The 21,493-nt window shown below is 52.0% G+C and overlaps 1 protein-coding gene across 5 annotated transcripts; it reads right to left on the reverse strand.

Annotated features, from left to right (window-relative positions):
- Nucleotides 1-328: 328 nt before the first annotated feature.
- LOC102910320 (chloride channel protein ClC-Ka) lies at nucleotides 329-13,224 on the reverse strand. Of its 5 annotated transcripts, none has more exons than XM_042272631.2 (20): nucleotides 13,103-13,224; nucleotides 12,384-12,488; nucleotides 11,658-11,786; nucleotides 10,909-11,037; nucleotides 10,040-10,179; nucleotides 9,679-9,756; nucleotides 9,519-9,597; nucleotides 8,914-9,039; nucleotides 7,559-7,643; nucleotides 7,366-7,467; nucleotides 6,731-6,815; nucleotides 6,302-6,475; nucleotides 5,454-5,523; nucleotides 5,179-5,289; nucleotides 4,621-4,834; nucleotides 3,384-3,517; nucleotides 2,332-2,420; nucleotides 2,114-2,197; nucleotides 945-1,031; nucleotides 329-661 (listed from the first exon to the last, which is right to left on the reverse strand). In XM_042272631.2, exons 2-20 carry the CDS (start codon nucleotides 12,481-12,483, stop codon nucleotides 614-616), a joined length of 2,064 nt encoding a protein of 687 aa, XP_042128565.2. In that variant the 5' UTR covers nucleotides 12,484-12,488; nucleotides 13,103-13,224; the 3' UTR covers nucleotides 329-613. The 5 variants fall into 5 exon arrangements, with proteins under 5 accessions (XP_042128565.2, XP_076421714.1, XP_076421717.1 ...); XM_076565599.1 differs by having other exon boundaries at nucleotides 338-661; nucleotides 11,658-11,912; XM_076565602.1 differs by lacking the exon at nucleotides 10,909-11,037 and having other exon boundaries at nucleotides 506-661.
- Between the last annotated feature and the right edge of the window lie 8,269 nt (nucleotides 13,225-21,493).

Below are 21,493 nucleotides of genomic sequence, written 5' to 3' on the forward strand. Positions count from 1 at the left end.
TCCTGAGAGGCCTTGAAGAAGGAGGCCCAGGGTATCTTCTTGTCCCCCAAAAGCCACACCCAGAGACCCCACTTTACCACTGGAACCACAGCCAGGGAAACTGAGTCTGGAAGGCAGAACCTCACCCCTAAGTTCCTGTTATACATGAGGCCAAGTGTCCTAAGACCTAGTAGGGACCTTCTCTTCCCTCCACCTCCCTGCTAAGGTGTGGAGGCTGAAGTGCCCCGGGCCCAGCCTGTGATGCCCTTGTGGGCACCAGATGCCCCAAGAGCTTAACCTAGGCCAACACTAGAACCCAAGGGGCCAAATGCACTCTTGAGGGAGGGATAACAGGAGTGAACAGTGGCCCGGGGCCTCAGCTTTATTTTTCTCAGGAGTTACTGCTGGGAATAGATAATCTCAGAAGGCACATCCACCAGGGTGAGATTTTTTTCTTTCCTTTGTCCCCTCAGGGTGGGCCATAATGAATGGGGAGCCCTGTTCGGGCTGGTAGAGCTGCCTGAGGGGCTGGGCTGGGCTGGAGGGGCGGGGTAGGGAGGGAAGAGGGGTGGGGCTTTGTGCAGCAGCCTCAGGAAGCAGGCAGTCGGGTGCTTTTCCCAAGCCCCAGGTTGGCTCACTTGGGGGCTGGTGGGTTGATCAAGGTGGAAATCGCTTTCTTCAGCTACAGCAGAGAAAAGGGAATTGAGGGGGAGGAGGGCGGGTTAGGAAGGATGGAGACAGCCCTGGCCTCCATCACCGAGAGCACCCCCAATGTCCAGCCTGTAGATTCAGAGCTGTCCCATGACATAAGGGACACCGAATCCAGAGAGTGGCAGGCTCAGTGGCCACTGTAACCCAAGGAGCGGTGTACATCAGAGTTCTGCGTAGCTCCCAACCTTTGAAGGGGGAAGTGTTGGTGCCCCCCACCCCCACCTCTGCTTTGCCCGCCCTCAAGACCCTAGTACCTCTACCCAGGACACAGAGCCCACAGCTCTGCCCCGTGATGTCACGAACAGCGTCTGAAGGGTCAGCAGCTCAAAGAGGCTGTGTGTCTGGAGGGGAAGTTGACAGGAAATGATGGAGTCAGGGAACACCCCTGTCCCCACCCTTCTCCCTTCCAGGTGAGTGGAAGAAGAGTCCAGCCTGCAATGTCTAGTCTGACCACTAGGTGGTAGCCAGACTCCATGCAAGAAGCAAGGCTTCAGGTAGAAGGAATCCTTTGGTCCACGTTACCAAGCCTCTAGGGCGTCATGCCCAGGCAGAAAACTTGGGGCCAGAGCCAGGTCCCTAGGCTGCTTCATTCCCCACCCCCACACAAGTGCCTGCTCTGAGAAGCTAGGTAATCTACCAGCTGCCACACAGGATGAAGGGGAAGGTCCTCAAATTAGGATCCCTGTGTGATGCGTAAATTAAAAAAAAAAAAAAAATTGTTGTTTTCAGAAAGGGTCTCTCTCTATAGTCCTGGCAGTCTCAAACCTGCTGTGTAGACCAGGCTGGCCTCAAACTCACAGAGATCCTCCTGCCTCTGCCTCCTAAGTGCTGGGATTAAAGGCATGTGCCACCATGCCCAGCTTTTTTTTTTTTTCTTCTTCTTTTTTTTTTTTCTTAATAATTTTATGTGTATGGGTATTTGCCTGCATGTATGCCTCCGTACCACGTGAGTGCAGTGTCCCTAGGGGCCAGAAGAGGGCGTTGAATCCAGTAGGATTGGAGTTATAGACAGCTGTGAGCCGCCATGTGGTTGTTGGGAATTGAACCTGTGTCCTCTGAAGAGCAGCCAGTGTTCCTAAAGCTGAGCCATCTCTTCAGCTCCATGGGATGCTTCTTACTAACACTGTTTCTACCCAGAAGCACGTGTTTCCCACGCTCTCTCGCTTCCCTGTCTCCTCTGCATTGCCTCAGCAACCCTGGTGGTGAGGAACTCACAGGCTGGGGCTGCTGTGCACATCTGCAGGTGAGAAGCATGCACGTGTGCCTGCACGTTCGCGAGTGGTGTGTGTGTGTGTGTGTGTGTGTGTGTGTGTGTGTGTGTGTGTGTGTGTGTGTGTAAAACACTGCACAGCGGGAGGAGGTGGAGCCCGAATTCCCCTGTGAGGCCCTCCCTCTCCACCCACTTTTTCTAACTCTCCCTTACCTGATACAGGGAGGTCTCTGGGGACAATTGCAGGGTCACTGGCTGTGTGGGGCAGCCACTAGCCAAGATGTCCTGGAGAAGGCACTGGGAATGGGAGGAAGATAATGGAGACCTGAGCCAGCCTACAGTTCCCAGGCTCCTGCTCTCTAAACTCCTCTCTTCCTTCATAGCCCTGCTCACACCCCCACCCTGTCCCCACACCTGGCAGGGGGACCCACCTGTTGGCCTGGAGCCCAGGAAGCTGGCTCAGTCTGGAGGGCTTGCACCAAGTCGGTCCTTTTTACAATGCCCACCAGGGTCTGAGACTCTAGGAAATGCAGAGGGAGGGACATGTTATGAATGCAGAAGTCACATTATCTTAGCACCTACTATGTGCCAAGAATATGCTGGGTGCTTGTTTTAAAGACTTAGTTTTTTTTTGTTTTGTTTTTGTTTTTTTCTTTGAGACAGGGTTTCTCTGTGTAGCTTTGTGCCTTTCCTGGAACTCACTTTGTAGACCAGGCTGGCCTCGAACTCACAGAGATCCGCCTGCCTCTGCCTCGTGAGTGCTGGGAGCGCCACCACCGCCTGGCAAGACTTAGTTATTTTATGTGCATCAGTGTTTGTGTGTGTGTGTGTGTGTGTGTGTGTGTGTGTGTGTATGTGTATGTGTACTGTGTATACTGTGTGCCTGGTCCCCACAGAGGCCAGAAGAGGGTGCCAGCATTCCCAGAACTAGAGTTAAGCACAAATGTAAGTTGCCACGAGAGTTCTGGGAACCAAGGTCAGGTCCTTCATGAACAGCGATGCTCTTGACCAAGGTGCTCTCTCTTCAGCCTCATGCTGGGTGTTCTTATGTCTCAGAGGAAATTTACAGAACTTCCTGCCTCTTAGGACACTTATCACCCGTTTACAGATGAAGCACAAGCTGAGAGGCACAGAGGGGTTTCCCTCCTGTCTACAGAAATTCAATTTTAGACATGGCTATTTGGCAGCTGTGAATGGCTGCATCATCTTTGACTAGAATCCCGGGAGCCGTTCCTAGGCTGCTTTACCAGCTCCTTCTCATCTCTAAACATGACACAAACCTAGAAGGTAGCCTGGTTATCATGTCCATTTCATCCATGAATAAACCAAAGCACAAGAGAAGCTAAGTGACTTTTCCCAGGTCACACGGCAGAGCCTAGATTCAGAGGCAGATCCAATTCCCTGCTTACCCTCGCTGCCCTTAAGACTCAGAGGGAATCCCCACCCATCCTCCCAGGCACCCTCCCCCATCCCAGCTGAGTACCTCTGGTCTCCACCAAGGGGTACTGAGCCACATCTGTGGAGGTCACAGCCTTGACCACCTCCTCCAGGGGCATGTCCTTGGCCAGTGTGGTGAGGCTACAGTTCATGAAGTGTTCCACAGTCACCGGGTAGGAGCTGTGGGCAGAGGGAGGCAAGCATCAGACCCTGCCTGGCAGTACTGGTCCTCAGGAAGAGGCAGGGAACCTTGCTGGGAAGGACCCAAGTGTGATAATATTTATTTACAACCTAACAAGATCTAGAATCACGAGGCCTCAGCAAAAGAGTTTCTAGACCATGTCAGCTGAGGTAGGAAGACCTATCCTAAACGTGGGCAGAACTATCCCGTGAGCGATGGTACTGAACTTAATACAAAGGAAAAAGTGAGCTGAGCACCAGCGACCATCTCTCTCTGTTTCCCCGATGTGGATGACATATGACCAGCTGTCTCACATTCCTGCCGCCACGCCTTCCCCCGCCATGATGGACTGCACTCTCAAACTGTGAGCCGGAATAAAGCCTTCCCTCATGAAGTTGATTTTCTCAGGTGTTTTATTGTACCAAGGAGAAAAGCAACAAATCCTTTTGGTTTCTACGTGCAAAATGTCAGGGACTGAAGGGTTCCTAGAGTGAGTGTCATGTAGGACCCTGCACTGGGAAGAAACATAGAGACCGGCTTCCTGGTGGGCACATTCTTCACCCTCAGCTGCCAGCACCAGCTTCACTGGGGGCTGCATCACCTAGCAGAATTCTGCCCTAGAGAATTTCTTTTGGTTTTGTTGGCTTTTCACACCTGAGAGAATTTTAGTCTTCGAGAACATGAGAAAAGTCCCACCCACGTGACAGCCGAGGTACCGGGTTTGGAGCTAGATGGCAGCTTGCATGAGCTCAGAGCTCGACCCAGGACACAAAGGACCTTGAGCCTGCTGCTTTGGGACCCTGGCTGCGGTCTGGTGGCGGGAGGGCCTCAGACCCCATCTGCATCCCAGCTCCTGACCGCCCAGCTTAGAGAGCAGAGCAAGAGAAGCAAGAGAGAAGCCTCACTTAGCAGCGTTCAAGCTCCATGTGAGCTGAAGCAAGACAGACACCTGTCTGAACCCCAACTTCCTCTCCAAGCACATGAGGCTCTGAGGAGATTGTTGGCCAGAGAGTGGCCTGAGAACAGCTGAAGTGATTTTTGGGGGGAGGTCCCTTAACTCCCAGACCATCCTGGACACCCCATAAGCCAACCCGAGGCTCACCCAATCTTGCGGCCGCGAATCCACGGCAGGTATGGCAGTTTCTTGGCCATGATGGTGCCATCATAGAAAGAGGGCTGACAGTTCTGGGAGACAGCGTTGGCCGCCAGCACTGCCATCAGCACGGGCAGAGCGTGAACAATCTGGCCAGTCAGCTCAAAGGCCAACAGCGCCGTGGAGATGGTGTGGGTCACCGCCCCCGAGAAGGCAGCCGCACCTGCAGGAATGGAACCACGGTGGGTGACTCAGGCCAGGAGCCAGGTGGTAAGGTGGGCACAGCGTGACCGTGGCTAGTGTCAGCAATATCCAGAGGGCACATACTGGAAACTTCTAGAAATGCCCAGGCATGGCAAGAAAAGGGGGATACAGAGGGTGTAGGGAACGGGGCGGGGGGGGGGGGAGACAGAGCTAAGAGAGAACTGGGAGGTTCAGAGAAGGATGGGGCCCGGGGAGTGGGAGGCACATTGTATAGTTCACTCCATGCTGTAGACAAACATCAGCCCCTTCAGCCATATTCGAGCCCATGGGGTCTTCCTACTTGCTGAGCCCAGGTCCACTCACCTGCCAGAGCATAGCCTCCAGGCATGATGGGGTTGACCTCACCTCCAGCCACGATGCCCTCTGGGAAGGCGACAGACAGGGCCTCTCCTAAGAGGCGCCCGATGGCAGCTCCTGCCACAGACTCAGAGTGAAGGGGCAGTCAGGCTGACCAGACCCCCAAGACCCTCGAACTCTGCCCCATATTCAGTACCACCCTGGGAGGAAGATGGTGTGCGGGAACCACGGTTATGCCCCATGCCCCTGAATCTCCCTGGAATTCTGGAATTCAGACTCACCAATGATGAATATGGGCATGAAGTACCCAGCAGGCATGGGTATCGTGGTGGCCAGAATCAGCATCCAGAACTATGCCAGGGACGGGAGAAGGGACCAGAGGGCAGGAGTTACAGGCAATAGGGTCAGGAGTGAACAAAGGAGGAACTGGATGGACGTGGAAAGTTCCCAGAGGAAGCGATGCCTGAAGCACCGTCTGGAGTTACAGACAACAGCGAACGTCGAAGTAACCAAGCCCTAGGAAAGTGCCCACTGTGTGCTTGGCACATGCCAAGTCGATCACTTTCTCACCCTTAGCCTGCCCTTTGGGTAGAAAGAGTAACTACTCCATCGCTTCTTTTTTTAAAAACATGTGTGCAAATTTGTACGTGTGTATATGCGTGGAGGTCAGAGGACAAGCTCAGATGTCATGCTCAGAAAGCTGCTCATCTCCTTTGAGACAGAGCCTCTCACTGGCCGGGAGCTTATCCATCAGGTTAGGCAGATAAGCAACAAGCCCTAAGGATCCCCCAGAGCCCACCTCTCCAGTGCTGGGTTTAGAGGTGTGCCACCACGTCCACCTTTTCATGTGGGCGCCAAGAATGGGCCTCAGGGCCTCGCGCTTTTGAGGCCAACACTCTATTAACGGAGACATCTCCTCAGCCCTACTTCATGGCAAAGGTAAAGAAACTGAGTTAAAAATAAAAGAGGAATCCGAGGCTGGGAAAGCCGATGTGACTTGGGTAGGAGCAGAACTACACTCCTTGTGTAGGAGTCAGGCTCAGATCAGGTTGGAAGTGGACAGAGCTCCAGGGTCCAGCTGTGGAATCAGCCCCATCCCACCCCAGATCTGCAGACAGAAGGGACCCACCTTCATGACCAGGAAGAAGGCCAGAGTCCCAAAGATGGTGAATCGTGGGTGGTACCATTCCAGCCACAGGTTCTGGGGGTCTGGCTCCGCTGGCCAGGGTGGGGACGAGTTCCGGGTCATCAACGCCCAAGAGTTGTTGTCAAAGAGAGAGTGCAGATGCTCCGCCATGGACAGCTGGGACAGAGGGAGGGAGTGGCAGGTCAGCATGTCCCTGTCTGTCCCCTCACCCACCTGAGCCTCAACTACTCTACCCCTTCCCAGCTGGGGACCCTGAGGACAGCTCTGCCATTGCTGAGCTACAACCTCGTCCTCTGAAAAATGACCCATAGGAATCTTCCTTGGAAAGTTGTGGGGGATGAATGAGATGATGTACACAGAGGAGATGCCAAACGGGGCTCACCACCCACCCCCTAGCTCAGTGCCCCTTACCCGGGAAGCCATGAATCGGCCCACACCAGGCGGATAGGTGACGGAGGCCAGGATCAGGGAGGCCAGAGCTGCGTACAAGGGCTTGCTGGGAGAGAAAGGGAGTTCCAGTTTGCCTCCCCTCTCCCCCCGCCCAATGTGGGGGAGCATCACAGCTCCTTATCAGAGGCAAGCCCACAACACCAGGGTCACAATGGGGAAAGAACTATGGGGGAGGGCAGGGGCAGAGATACTGACAGACCCCTCCAGAAATGAGTGGAGGAGCCCCAAGAAGGGGTGTGGCAAGGGGGAGGGCAGAGTGAGGATTTGGGACAGAGGGGGACAGACTAGCCAGGTCAGGGCAGGGATTGACCTTGTGAGGTCAGGAGGGGGGAAAGGAACCCCAAGATGGGAGACAGGAGGTTCAGGGAGGAGAGAGACCATGACTGATGGGAGGGGTTCCATGATGGGACTGGTTTCCAGTAAGTGGGGTAAGAGCTGTGAGACTTGGCAGGTTGGGTACTGGTGAGGATACGGACACTGTGAGTGAGGTGTTCCGTAGGGCGTAGGGACGTACGGGTAAGATACTAACTCCGGGGGGGGGGGGGGGCTTTCTACGGAGGGTTGGGAGTGGGCGCCCCCTGCAGGCCTGCACCCACCTGGTAGCCAGCAGTTTGGAGGTGTACGGATTTGTCTTGATGAAGCGGAGAAAAGTCCGCTGACAGAACAGGTAAGCGCAGCTCAGGACGCCGCAGATGGCCCTGGAGGCGGCGGTGAGGGTGAATCCAGAGTTGCCCCAGATCATGCCTGGGGCAGCCCAGCTGGGCTGTCAGGGCCTGAGACTCCACTTACCCCAGGGCCACAAAGAAGAAGATTTCAGGCAGGTCAAAGGGTACATCCACTCGGAAACGGGTCTTGTAGATGGAGGTGATGGTCTCTGGGGGAGGGTGGGAGTGGGGGGTCTGAGGTCACACTCCTCCCCACCCAACATGTCTCCCAGAATTCCTCATACGAGGGAGGTAGCACAACGCCCCGAGATCAAATGTCTCCGGCTTTGAGGACCTGACAACCTGAGCTTACCATTCAGCCAGCCATAGCTTGCCCCCGTTAGAATCTTTCTCCCGGCCCACACTGCCGGTCCCCTTCTGTCCAGCAAGGACGAAGGTCTAGTAACCAAGATTCCCCAAGAAGGGCTGGGTGGTGGTGACACACGTTTTTAATCCCAGTTAGGTCTCTCTGAGTTCAAGGTCAGCCTGGTTTACAGAGCAAATTCCAGGACAGGTTCCAAAGCTACACAGAGAAACCCTGTCTCGAAAAACCAGAAAGGAAGGAAGGAAGGAAGGAAGGAAGGAAGGAAGGAAGGAAGGAAGGAAGGAAGGAAGGAAGGAAGAAAATCCCCAAGAAAACTCAGCATCTGACAGGGAGACTCGGTAGCAGGAATTCTCGACACATCAGAACGATTCTCTACATATGCATGTGTCCTCAGGCCTGTCTTACCTTCTCCCTGAGTTGTGACCCTTCTGTAATTTTGACCAAAAATATAAGTCAACTCATTTTTCCATTTCTGTATCTATCATGTTATTTTCTCTTGAGGTGGGGGAGTGTTTGGGCACAGAGCATACATTATGTGTATGCTCTGGTAACAATTTGGTGACCAAGAATGGACCAGGTCCATCCAGCAGGATTCATCCACTGCTCTTGGGAGAAACAGTTTTGGGACAGGATAGTTAAAACATCAAGGTCAAAGGAGTCACTTATAGTGTCCCCTCAAAGACCTCGTGGAGAATCGAGAGGTCTCCTGTCCTGTCACACTTCCTTCTGCCAAGAGGAACTGTTCGGTATCTTCCAACTTGTTGTGTGTATTCTGCTCAGAGAACATCCCTCCAGTGTTACCCAGAACCACAACAAGCAAATTGATTCACAAACATATGGGTGTGCACATGCACACAAGTTCTTTCTCTCTCTCTCTCTCTCTCTCTCTCTCTCTCTCTCTCTCTCTCTCTCTCTCTCCACTCTCAAGTTTTCTTAGTACAGGTAAGCATTCAAACCCAGGGCTAGACTTTATGGCCAGATGCTCCGGAAACCAAGGTGGTGGAGAAGGAGGAAAAAGGGGAAGGAAGGGTGGGTGGAGAGGGGAAGGAGAAGATGACGGGGTGTGGAGTCACAGCAGAGGAAGGGTGGAGACGAGGTCCCCATTCGGGGCTCACCCTGCTCACTGTTGAAGACCGCCAGGAGGCGGAACATGAAGGCCCCGCAGGTGGCAGCGAAGAAGCCCCTCCAGTAATTCCAGACGGAGAAGTGAGAGGACATGACCTCAATGCTGAACAGGACACCTAGGGGACACACAGCTCAGAAGGACCCCTATCCCCTGGCTGCAGGATGTGGGGGTCACATTCTCCCTGACCCTCCCAGACCTGCTGTCTGGCTGCCTGGACAGCCAAAGGCTCTATTGCCTTTGTCCTTGGCTCAAGCCAAGAAGGCCCACATGTCCCCACCCCACCTATCTGGTGGGACTGTGAGGATTTCTGTCCTCCCAGCCCTAGAACCAGGCTCAGAGTAGTGACCTCACTGGCCAGGGCCACAGGGTAGGGGCTAGGCTTCAAACCCACATGAGTTCAAAGGGGGTCTACAGACCTGGATACCCCCCCACCGGGGTGGGTGTACACATGGCTGTGCACACGCCAGGATCAGGAGTCAGCTTGTGGCGGGGCCGGGGGGGGGGGGCGGGGGTGATGACACATGGCGCCCCGGGCCCGCCAGGGAGTTCAGGGCCAGAGGGAGCTACAAGGTGGAGGGGGCGCGGAGCTCTCACCACTGAAGGGGGCTGCGAAGACTGTGGCCACGCCCACCGCGGCTGCAGCCGCCAGCATTTCAATTTCCTTGGCCTTGTTCTGGGGAACACAGAACTCTGCGTTCAGAACCAGCTCCGTCCCCCTTCTAGTCTCAAAGGGGCTCTTTCTTGCACACCTCACCTCAGAGTCCCCGATGGTCTTGGTGCGCACACGGCCCAGGTAAGCAGCAATCATCACACTCAGGTGCACGAAGGGGCCCTGCAGGGGGCGGGAGAGAAAGCATCACCGATGCTGAGGGTCCATGTCCTGGGGAAGCTGAGCCCTCCCCCCCACCATTGCTCCTCTTCCTCCTTAAGGCCCCAGGGAATGGGAGCCACAAGCCTGGCCTAAAGACAGAGGCATCCTCATTCACACCCATGTTCTAGGAGAACCCCAAAGCCCAGGGCCATGCTGAGATGCATCTTGTCACACTTGGGGACTGAGCTGTGCTTCAGAGGCATGGAGGAAAAGATGGAAGGCGGGTGGCTCTCCTTGTTCTTACCACTTTGCCTAGGAATATGGTACTGCCTGTTGCCAGGGTGCAGGAGAGGCCCACCACCTTGGCCCCAAAGTTCTTGATGTCTAGGTAATCCTCCAAGACCACACCGGACAGCATGGTCTTCAGCTCTGGGAGTCCAGACCCTGGGGCAAAGTAAAGACAATGTATTCTCTCTCTCTCTCTCTCTCTCTCTCTCTCTCCTCATCCAAGTACTAACCTATCCCAACCGTACTTAGCAAGATCAGAGGCATTCGGGGTGGTATGCCTGGCTCTCTCTCTCTCAACAAGGTCTCACTGTGCACCCCAGGGTAGCCTGGAACTGGCAGGCATTCTCCTGCTTCTGCTTCCCATACCCAGCACAGACTAAACTTAGTGCCACAATGCACACAGCACTCTCTGGCACCGTCCTCAGGACCTCACACACCCTGTGAGCGGGATGTGTAACTTCAGCTGTCAAGAGAGACAGTCAAGGGTCTGAGTGGGGCCTTGAAGGCTACAGTAGCAGGGACGGGAGCCAGGGATTGTCTGGGCATCACCAGCGACACTTGGGGGATCCTCCTGCTCCATCAGCCCAGCCCTGACATCACGGACTGTGTTCCTGCAGGTGACCAACCACCACCACTTTTTTCTATCCTAGAGGAGCCTACAGAGGTCAAGCCAAGCCAATGATGTTCCTGGTCCCCTGCTGTCCCTCTCCTGAGTAACTTTGGGTAGGTGGCCTGGCTCTTCCAAGCCTGCGTCCTCAGCACTAACATGGGGTCACTGTTCCCTGTCCTCCCTCCTCAGAAGCTTCACAGGATGTGAAAACATTTGGCCCCATGGGGACTGCAGGACAAGGCAGCCTGGCCAGAGGCCAGGTGACCATGACTCACCTCCAGAGAAGGGTGTGATGCTCTGTGAGAAGCCGGAGGAGAAGGACAGGAGGGCTACAGGGTACACAGTCCAGGAGAGATACCGGAGCAGGTGGCCGTCCCCAACTTCCCTGTACAGCCACTTGTGTGCTGGGGATGCCCAGCTGTCAGGGAGCCACCCAGAGCCTCTCCAGGCCTGGGGACAGACACTACAGTGCCCACTGACAGACCAGGGAAGGGCCCACCGCCACCCAGTCAGGGGAGGGCAACCTGGTCCCTAGGTCCATAGCTCATTTTTCCAGCTTCCTACTTGTGGGACTTTAGCTAAGTAACTTGACTGAGCCTCAGTTTCCCCTCTGTCCAGAATCCAGTCATTGCGCCCTCCCCAACCCTGGGTCCCTGAAAGACCAAAGGAGGCCTAGTGGGGACTTGGATAAGACAGTGCGACACCTCACGGGGCAGCCCAGAAGTGAGTACCCCACTGAGCAGGCAGCATGGGGGGAGGGGAGAAAGATGGGGACAGCAGGCAGAAGTTAGTCAGGCTCTCTTCCCTATTGTGCACGAGAGGAATGGCTGAGGCCCAGAGAGGGGAAGGAACCTTGCCAGGGTCACACAGCCCGTGAGATACAAAGCCAGCACCAGCTCAAGGCCTGGCTACCCACAACCCTGCCCCACCCCGCTGCCCCTGGCTGTCCAGCTGGCATCCCAAGCCTAATGCAGGATTCCTATTGCCCCGAAGGGGTGTGCATGCCATGCCGGGGAGGCCTCACCTCTGACCACACGCCCGATAGCGAAGTTCATGGCGTAGCTGATGAGAGCCATGAGCACCCCGAGGGCCATCAGGAAGTACCAGTCCTCACCCACGCGGAACAGGCGCTTTTTCAGCCACTCCAGGCCCCCTGGGCAGGACACTGGGGTCACAGCTCCTTCCCTGGGAGCTGCCCAGGCTCTGGGCAGGGAGGGCCAGCTAGGGGCCTGGAGTGGAGTCTGGGGTGAAGAGGAGGGCCTCTGCCGCGTGGAAGGGGCTGAGCAGGATACGTAGAAAGTAAAGTGATACCGTGGGTGTCTTTGGTCTGTCCCTCCACTTCCGGGGCCTTACAGAAGGTTGGTCAAGGTGGCAGAGGAGACTAAGGGGCCTGGCACCACACCTCTTACAGATGTCCCATCAGGGTCTACGCAACCGTGAAGGGCAGCAAGGACCTAGTGAGGCCCCCAGGGCTTGGGGGCCCACCTGCACTTCAGGTCCCCAGGCACGCCCTTGGCCACGCTGGAAGCTAGAACGCTGGCCCTCTCTGGCTGTGGGCATCAGCACCTGGGCTGGAACTCTGCCACTTTCTGGGGTCCCTGATTTCTCTACCCCCTAACAATAAGGATGGTCAGGTTCTCAGCACACAACCAAAAGTGAAGAGAGTGATGTCGGATCTAGGGTCAGGGCCACCTCAAGGGGACTTCATGGGGAAGGGGACGGGGGTGGGAAAGGGTGACTGAACTCTCACCTCTGATGCCTCGGCGGATGCGTGGACATGGACCCCACAGCTCTTGCAGGGCCACCGGCTTCCCGGAGGAGCCTTCACGCAGCCCCACCAGTTCCTCCATTGGTTCTGTGGTAACAGGTGGACAACTGCTTGGTGACAGGCACCATGCCTGTGTCCCACATCTAGGTTCGCCCAGTCCTCCGCCTTCCGAGCCTAAGGCAGAGCCGGTTGCTCTTGGGTGGGAGGGGGGTTGCTGGTGAGTGAGGAGTTATCAGGAGGGTTCCAGGGTGTCCGTGTGCTTTCTCCACAAAGGCTCCGGTACCTGGGTGGTGCCTATATGCTGCATGTGTGGACTGGAACTTCTCAATTCCATCCATGCCCAGAAGTAGTTGGGATGGGGGTAGGATCCTAATCCCTTTCAGAAACTCTCCCTTGCTGGGGATCCCTGTGCCACCCTCCTGGGACTCTAGGCTGCTCCGAGCAGTCATTTTGCTCAGGGGTGACCCTGTCACTTGGTCCCCATGGGCAGTTCTAATGCCCCATACCCACCCCTCAGTGCCTTGTGTTCCTCAGCTCAGCTCCACAGGAAGCAGGAAGCCCCCAGACCCAGAAAGAGACCCTTAAGGGGTGATGAGCTTCTGTCCCTGGCCCTGTCTGCACCCTCCCTGCCCGTCCCCATCCGGGCAGGTCCCACCCAAGTCCAAGTCCTGCCTTCCTCAGCACCCTCCTCCGCTCCTCACCTCTCGGTCCACCCTGCAGAGGTCCTGCCTGGAACTCCTCTAACACAGCCTCTTTGTTTGCCGCCTGGGCACCTGGACAGGTGTGCCTTCCACCAATCAACACCCTCCCTCCCCCGTCCCAGGCTCGAGTTTACCGTGACCACTAAGAATGTTCCAGACAAACCAACCAGAACTACTACCCCAGGCAACAGAGCACGAAGGACGGACGTGGCTTCTGGGAGGTGAGGAAGGGTACAGGGGTGTCTCACGGGAGGGCTGGGCAGAGGGGCACTCATCTGTGTTGCTGGACCCTGGGAGGCAGTTCCTGGGGTCTGGGTCTGGCAGTGGAGCTGATGAACAGGCAGAGCAGTGAGGGAGAGACCCGTTGTAGCTGAGCCTCAGGGTCTGGTTGGTCTCTTAGCTGGGGATGGCAAAGAGAGGCAAAGCAAAGTGGATGGGAGGCAGCAGGTGAAGGTGCAGGGGCACAGGGGAGGGGAGGGGCATGGGGGAGGGGGCACAGGGGAGGGGTACAGGGGAGGGGAAGGAGGTCTCCATTGATGCTCCCTTCCTGGGAGCTGGGCCCTTCCCAAAACAACTCGGAGCTTCTAAAACCCAGGGAGACGGCCAGTTACCCCATTTGAAAGAAGTGGCATGCAGAACTATGGGGCTTCCTGTCCAAGTTCACAGACGCCATCTGGGACGTTGACGTACACCTGAAATGCCAACTACTTGGGAGGCTGAGACAGGAGCATTTCTTGAAGGCCAGAGTTGCAGATCAATTTGAACAATATAGCAAGAGGCCATCTTTAAAAAAGGTTGGAGTAAGGTAAGAAGTTTTGACTTATTTTATTTTTATTAAGGGGCTGGTGAGAGAACGTGAGGCCTCATGCATCCTAGGTCAGTACTCTCTGAGACAGGGTCTCACTATGTAGCTCAGTCTGGCCTCAAACTCCAAATTCTCCTGCTTTTGCTTCCTAAGTACCAGGTTACAGGCATACTCACCAAGAGAAAGAATTTTTAAAATAAATTCCTGTGGGTGGTAGTGGTGTAGAGAAATGGTTAAGAGCGTTTGTTGCTCTTGCAGAGAACCCAGAATCGGTTCCTACAGCTGCCAGTAACTCCAGCTCCAGGGGATCTGACACCTCCTCCTCCTCCTCTCTGTCTCTGTCTCTGTCTCCATCTCTCTCTCTCTTTCTCTCTCTCTCTCTCTCTCTCACACACACACACACACTATAAATTTTAAAAATTAATAAAAGTAATTGATTAGGTCAGCAAGATGACTCAGCAGGTAAGGAAAGAATTGTCCTCTAACATCCACGTGTGCCCTGGTACACACACACACACACACACACACACACACACACACACACACATCGATATCATTTAAAAGTAAAGAAATAAATCCCTTGTAGGCTGAGTGCACCGTGTGGGTGAGGCCTACCATGCTGTGCAGTCACCCCCGAGTCACACTGCCATTGAAGTAAAAAGAATGAGCACCCATGCAGGCGACTCCTGAGGACAGGCCCAGGAGCTTTGCTGAACACGATGGGAGTGTGGAAGGCGCCTGTGGAAAGTGGAGGCACAAACGGAGGCTCCATGAGGTCCAAAAGGTCCCAGGCACAACTTCTGGGGCCAATAAGCAAAAAGTGGGAGGAAGAGAGGCACCTGTCACCGAGGAGCCGTGCAGGCGCAGACCGGGCTGGATACGAACCTAGTGTGAGGGAGGTTTTTCCTCCCTCCCTCCCTCTCTCCCTCTCTCCCTCTCTCCCTCTCTCCCTCTCTCCCTCTCTCCCTCTCTCCCTCCCCCTCCCCCTCCCCTCCCCTCCCCCTCTCCCTCTCTCTCTCCCTCTCTTTCTTTCTTTATTGTCTCTGCTACCCAGGCTGGATTCAAACTCCTGCGCTGAAATAATCTTCTCATCTCAGCCTCCTTAGCAGCTGGGGTGTTGCTGTGACGAACCCACTCAAAAGCAGTTTGGAGGAGAAAGGGTGTGTTTATCTTACACAGCCCAACCACAGCCCATTGTGAACGGAAGCCAGGGCAGGAACCTGGAGGCAGGAACTGAAGAAGAACCCAGAGGAAGGCTGCTTACTGGCTTGCTCTTCATGGCTTGTTCAGCTCACTTTATAGAACTCAGGGCCACCTGCTCGGGGGATAATTCCTATGATGTGATGGGACATCTCACATCAACCGTTAACCAAGAAAATGCCATAAAGACTTGCCTATTGGCCTGCGTGATTGGGGTTTTCTCAATTGAATTTCCCTCTCCCCAGATAACCCCAGTTTGTATCAAGATGACTTGAACTAACCCTGCAGCTGACCGCTTGTCCATTAACACACAGCACAGTGTTACCAAACCACAAACTTCCCTCTCTTGTTTATTCCCAGGATCCCATGCTGATGTTACAAAACAAAACATGGTGTAACTAAGAATCCTATAGTAGAATTAAAATACTTGTTAGGTAGTGGTGGCGCACGCCTTTAATCCCAGCACTCAGGAGATAGAGGCAGGTGGATCTCTGTGAGTTCAAGGCCAGCCTGGTCTGCAAAGTGAGTTCCAGGACAGCCAGGACTGTTACACAGAGAAACCCTGTTTTGAAAAACAAAAATTTAAACACTTTAAAAGTTTGATCTTGCCAGGCGGTGGTGACGCATGCCTTTAATCCCAGCACTGGGGAGACAGAACCAGGTGGATCTCTGTGAGTTCAAGGACAGCCTGCTCAGCTACAGAGCGAGATCCAGGACAGGCACCAAAACTACACAGAGAAACCCTGTCTCAAAAAAAAAAAAAAAAGTTTGATCTCTATAAAATAGTCATGGGCTCCTATAAAATCATAAATAAGTTATATACTTTTTACTACAAGAGGGAAGGACCAGAGCATAGTCAATCAAATCACAGCTCTGTGTCTGATGTCTCATAGACTCCTGATCTTCTGGACTCCAAGGGCCTCGGGCCCCTCCTCTCCAGCTCCGCCACCCTCAGCACATACAGTTTGTCCTGTAGGCTCAAGCCACCGTCCTTAACAGATGTCCCATTGTCCTGGAGTTGGCTTCTCTTCAAGGTCTCTGATCCTGCCACATGGTGCTAACCCTCAGCTTCTCTCCATGACCCTTTCAACTCTGGGGTCTCAATTGCAAGTGAAGACATTGTTTATTGGCAAGGCCCTTCTTCAGGGTATATTCTCATTACCTTTGTCAGAAATCACTTGGCTATGAGTACACGAATTCACTTCTGGATTCTCTATTTGGCCCACTGGTCCATACGATTGTTTTTATTCTAGAATCATGCTGCTTCGGGGTCCGTAGTTTTGAATCATGTATTATAATCCTCTTAGCTTTTCATTTTTTTCCCCTAAGACTTTTTATTTATTATGTATACAGTGTTCTGCCTGCATGTATGCCTGCGGGCCAGAAGAGGGCACCAGATCTCACTATAGATGGTTGTGAGCCACCATGTGGTTTCTGGGTATTGAACTCAGGTCCTCTGGAAGAGCAGCCAGTGCTCTTAACTGTGGTGATATTTTATTTGTGATGAAATGTGGTGATATTTTATTTGTATGTTAATAAATAAAGTTTGCCTGGAGATCAGAGGAAATAGCAAACCATTAAGTAAACACAAAAGTCAGGCAGTGGTAGCACACGCCCTTAATCCCCGATCACTTGGCAGGCAGAGTCTCTGTGTTCAAGGTCACACTGGGAACAGAGCCAAGTGTGTGACATATGCCTTTAATCTCAGTACCAACCATAGAGACCTGAGGTCTGTACAGACAGGTAGTGACAAGGAAGTGAGGTAGCTGGGCTAAGAGCCAATGAGAGGGCAGAACAGCAAGGCAAAAAAGGCACAGGTTAGACAGGAAGTAACTCACTTTTTGGAAGCTGCAGAACTGGAGAGGTAGGGTTGGTGGCTATCCCTATTTCCCCGATCTCTAAGGTTTTCACCCCTATATTTGGCTCTGTGTTTTTTATTTAATAAGACAGTTTAGAAATTCATCTACACTTAACCTCTGAGCCATCTCCAGCTCTCAGCTTTTCATTTTCTGCTCAGATTCCTTTGTCTTTGGGGGTCCATTCAAATTTGAGAGTGTTCCCCCCTTCCTTTCTGTAAAAAAAAAAAAAAAAAAAAATTACCTTATGCTAGGCAGTGTTGGCGCACGCCTTTAGTCCCAGCACTCAGCAGGCAGAGGCAGGCGAATCTGTGAGTTTGAGGCCAGCCTGGTGTACAGAAGGGAGTTCTAGGACAACCACCACTATGCAGAGGACTCCTGTCTCAAAACAACAAAAACAAAATAAAACCAAGCAAACAGAATTACTTTATTTTTATCTGTGTGTATGTGTGTGTGAGTATGTACACTTGTGAGTGCAAGTTCACCTGGAGGCCAAAAGATGTCATCAGATCCCTTAGAGCTGGAGGTCCAGGCAGTGGGACACCTGATGTGGACAGTGGGAACCAAACTCAGATCCCCTTCCAGAACAGTAAGGGCTCTTAACTCCTGAGCCATCTCTTCATCCCTGAGCATCCTTTTCTGTTCTATAAAGAAATGTCTATAAAGGGCTGGAGAAATGGCTTCGCAGTTAAGAGCACTGACTGCTCATCCAGAAGACCCAGGTTCATTTCCCAGCACCTACATGGCAGCTCACAAGTGTCTGTAACTCCACTTTCAGGGGACCTGACACCCTCACACAGACACACATGCAGTCAAAACACCAATGGACATAAAAATTTAATTAATTAATTAAAATGTTATTGGTATTTTGTTAGATAATTAATTTGAATTTGTATAACTTGGGTAATATGGATATTCTGACAAATTAATTCTTCCATTCCACGGACATAGGAAATCTTTCCACTTTGGGGGTTTCTCTTTGACATCTTTTTTTTTTTTTTTTTTTTTGGTTTTTCGAGACAGGGTTTCTCTGCGTAGCTTTGCGCCTTTCCTGGAGCTCACTTGGTAGTCCAGGCTGGCCTCGAACTCGCAGAGATCCGCCTGGCTCTGCCTCCCGAGTGCTGGGATTAAAGGCGTGCGCCACCACCGCCCGGCTCTCTTTGACATCTTTCATTGATATTTTCTAACTTTCATCATAGAAATTGTTCAGGTCTCTCTGTGTAGCCATGGCTGTCCTTGTTCTGTAGAGTAGGCTAACCTTGAACTCAGATCTACTTGTCCCTGACTCCAGAGTGCTGGGATTAAAGGCATGTGTCAACATGTCTGCTTCATTTATTATTACTATTTTGCTAGATTTTCTCTAATTATTATTTGTAGATTTGTGAATGTGATTGGTTTCCCTCTGAATACATTTAAGTGTTTAAAAAACCTTTTTTTTTTTTTTGGTACAGGGGATTGAATCTAGGCTCTTTTTCTTTTCTTTTCTTTTTTTTTTTTTTAAATGTACAGTGTTCTACTTGCACACCAGAAGAGGGCACCTTATCTCATTATAGATGATTGTGAGCCACCATGTGGTTGCTGGGCATTGAACTCATGGACCTCTGGAAGAGCAGCCAGTGCTTTTAGCCTCTGAGCCAACTCTCCAGCCCATGAATCTAGGATCTTGTTTGTTTTTTGTCTGTTTGTTTAGGTTTTTATTGGTTATTTTTGTTTTGGGTTGGTTTTTTTCGAGACAGAATTTCTCTGTGTAGCCCTGGCTGAACTGATACTGCAGCCTTCTTTTACTTTTCATGTCTTCATGTGTGTGCATGTACGTGTGTCAGTGTGCATGTATGTGTCAATGTGTGTGTGTTGGCATGCATGTATGTGTCAATGTGTATGTGTGTGTTGGCATGCATGTATGTGTATCAATGTGCATACAGCATGTTCGGGAAGAGGTTGGTGTCAGGTATCTTCCTCTTAATTAATTTATTTTTATTTTATGTGCATTGGCATTTTGCCTGCATGTATGTCTGTGTGAGGGTGTCAGATCTTGGCGTTACAGGCAGCTGTGAGCTGGAAGAGTATCAGGGACTATGGGGGTCCAGCCCCTTGATAGTCCCCTCCCAGGGTCCGAGAAGAATCTACAACCAGCTGATAATTAATCTTTGATATAAAGAAATGAATCTATGTACACGAAACTCCTTAGTCCATATACTTTATTATTCTGTGTCAGTTACAAGCTTATATTCTGCTCTCATATTTAGCTCATTTCTTGCCTGATTTCTCTCTACACTTATCTGTGGTCCCCTCTAGGTTCTATCTTAATTCCTTCATCTAGTTCTGCCCCTTCTAGGTTCTCATCCATCTTGTTTTTTCCCATATCATCTCCTCTCCCATCTCCTTCTCTTTCCTCATCTCGTTCTTCCTCATCTTGTTCTTCCCCATCTGGCCCTTCCTCAGCTTCCATCTTGTTCCTCTAGTACTCTCCTGTAGCCCTTCAATCTAGTTCTTCCCCATCTCAGTTTGTTCCTCTCAAGTTCTTACCCATCTAGTTCTTCCATTCTCTTTTCTCTTCTCCATCCCCTCGTGCCCTGGGAGTCCTGGTATATATACACTTACAAGCAGTATTCCCTTAGCAGTGCAAAGCCAGGCTTCCAAGGTCAAACAGAGGGGTGATAAGAATCACATAGGGAGGCAATAACTGTTAATTATCATTTGCAACCCCAAAGGGGAGTGACCAATGGGGAAATGAATTAACTAAAGGCTAAATTCAGGTAATATCTAAGAAGAGGGATCTTATGTGCTCAACTATAGTCTTAAACGTGATTAGTAGAAAATGTTAAGCCGGGCGGTGGTGGCGCACGCCTTTAATCCCAGCACTCGGGAGGCAGAGGCAGGCGGATCTCTGTGAGTTCGAGGCCAGCCTGGGCTACCAAGTGAGTTCCAGGAAAAGCGCAAAGCTATACAGAGAAACCCTGTCTCGAAAAACCAAAAAAAAAAAAAAAAAGAAAATGTTAAGAATCTATAAGTTGCTAGGTCAATGGGAGAAAATAAAACTGTCTTCTTTTTTCCTGTGGCTCCTATCTGTCCAAGCTATCTGCCGTTTTTTCTGCAGGGTGGGGGAAAGTGTGCTAAGTCGCTAGGCAACCTGTGCACAGCTAGATGCCTCTGGTGATAATTAAAGGGAGATCTGGAACTAGAGGTAAGGTTTGGGAAAGGAGGAAGTAAAGCTTAATTGTTACATTGCCAGGCCTTTTCAAACAGGTAGTCTGGATGCTTAAGTCTGTTCTTAGAGAGTACAGAGGTATCTCTGATAAGGTACTTTCCTCCATCTGGTGATGGACCTGGCCGGATGCTGCCAATGATGATAATTACAGGGAGGCTTGAACTGGGGTTCTGGCTGAGCATAGCTGTCAGCACAGAAAGTTATCTAAATATTCCTAGAAGTGGTTAGGTAAGGAGTTAAGGGTCTATAAAGTTAGTAAGGCTGTAAGAAAGGAGGGTCCGAGCTAAATTGTGTAAAGCTATTACTTAACGTCCACCTGACCTAGGCAGTGTCTCCTTGTGAAATTTATCTTAAATCAGGAGACTTGCATGTGGACTGTTATTACTGCTAGTCCTTAAAAGTCGCTAAGGGAGATATCTGATTCCAGAGAAAGCCTTTCCTGAGGCTGTTCTCCAAATGCCTGGAATGTGTAGGTCTAGAGAGTGATCAGTCCACATTGTTAGCCCTTTTTAGGGAAAAATCAATTGGGAAAACTATGAAGGCACACATGATTTCCATAGCAGAATACAGCTGATATATAACAAGCCAAGTAACACCAAAAGCTCCTTGGAATTTGGCTTCCTCTGAAGGAATTCCCTGACTCCTTCAGGTAGTGACTTTGCCATAACCAGCTGAGTTCTTATGATATATTCCTGCGGCCCACAGCAGAAGATCAGTCAGTGCTCTTAACCACTGAGCCATCTCTCCAGCCCTGTTTGTGTCTTTGAGACAAGGATTCATTATGTAACCCTGGCTTACCTGGAACTCACTGTGTAGACCGGGCTGCCTCAGGTTCCCAGTTGCTGAGATTAAAGGCATGAGCCACCGCTGCCTTTCCTTCCTCCCTCCCTCCCTCCCCCCCCCTCTCCCTTCCTCCCTCCCTCCTTTCCTTTCTTCCTTTCTTTTCTGTACTCTTTTTTGTACCCCCCTTTAGAACGATTGATTCACAGACTGGGGGTGGGAACTAGGTCATGAAGGAAATGGCAGGTGTGGCTTTTCTGAGGACAAAATCCCCAAGGACAGGAATGTCCCTCGGGAATAGGACAGGGTGGAGGGGGTGTAAGTAGGTATGGAATCTAAGTGAAGTGGGGCTATAAAACTTGGGGAGCACAAAGGGTATGGTATGGGTACGGCAGGCAAGGTATCCATTGGTCATGGACTGTGTGTGGCATTTGGGGTGCAGGGCATTCAGTACTCAGGGTTGTGAATAGATATGTGGACTGGGGTACAGACCATGGGGTGCTTTGAGGTATTGGGGTGCCCTGCACTTATGTTGAGGCAGT

The sequence above is a fragment of the Peromyscus maniculatus genome, chromosome 2 (genome assembly GCF_049852395.1).
Source record: "Peromyscus maniculatus bairdii isolate BWxNUB_F1_BW_parent chromosome 2, HU_Pman_BW_mat_3.1, whole genome shotgun sequence".
In the NCBI taxonomy this organism is placed as follows: domain Eukaryota; kingdom Metazoa; phylum Chordata; class Mammalia; order Rodentia; family Cricetidae; genus Peromyscus; species Peromyscus maniculatus.

What these genes read in the sequence shown, in the direction of transcription:
- LOC102910320 (XM_076565599.1), bottom strand. Translation starts at nt 12,483, where the DNA reads ATGGAGGAACTGGTGGGGCTGCGTGAAGGCTCCTCCGGGAAGCCGGTG. An exon ending in GCCGATTCATGGCTTCCCGG is followed by an intron (nt 6,476 to 6,730) that starts GTAAGGGGCACT and finishes CCTCTGTCCCAG; the next exon opens with CTGTCCATGGCGGAGCATCT. An exon ending in CCTTCTTCCTGGTCATGAAG is followed by an intron (nt 5,524 to 6,301) that starts GTGGGTCCCTTC and finishes TCCCTGGCATAG; the next exon opens with TTCTGGATGCTGATTCTGGC.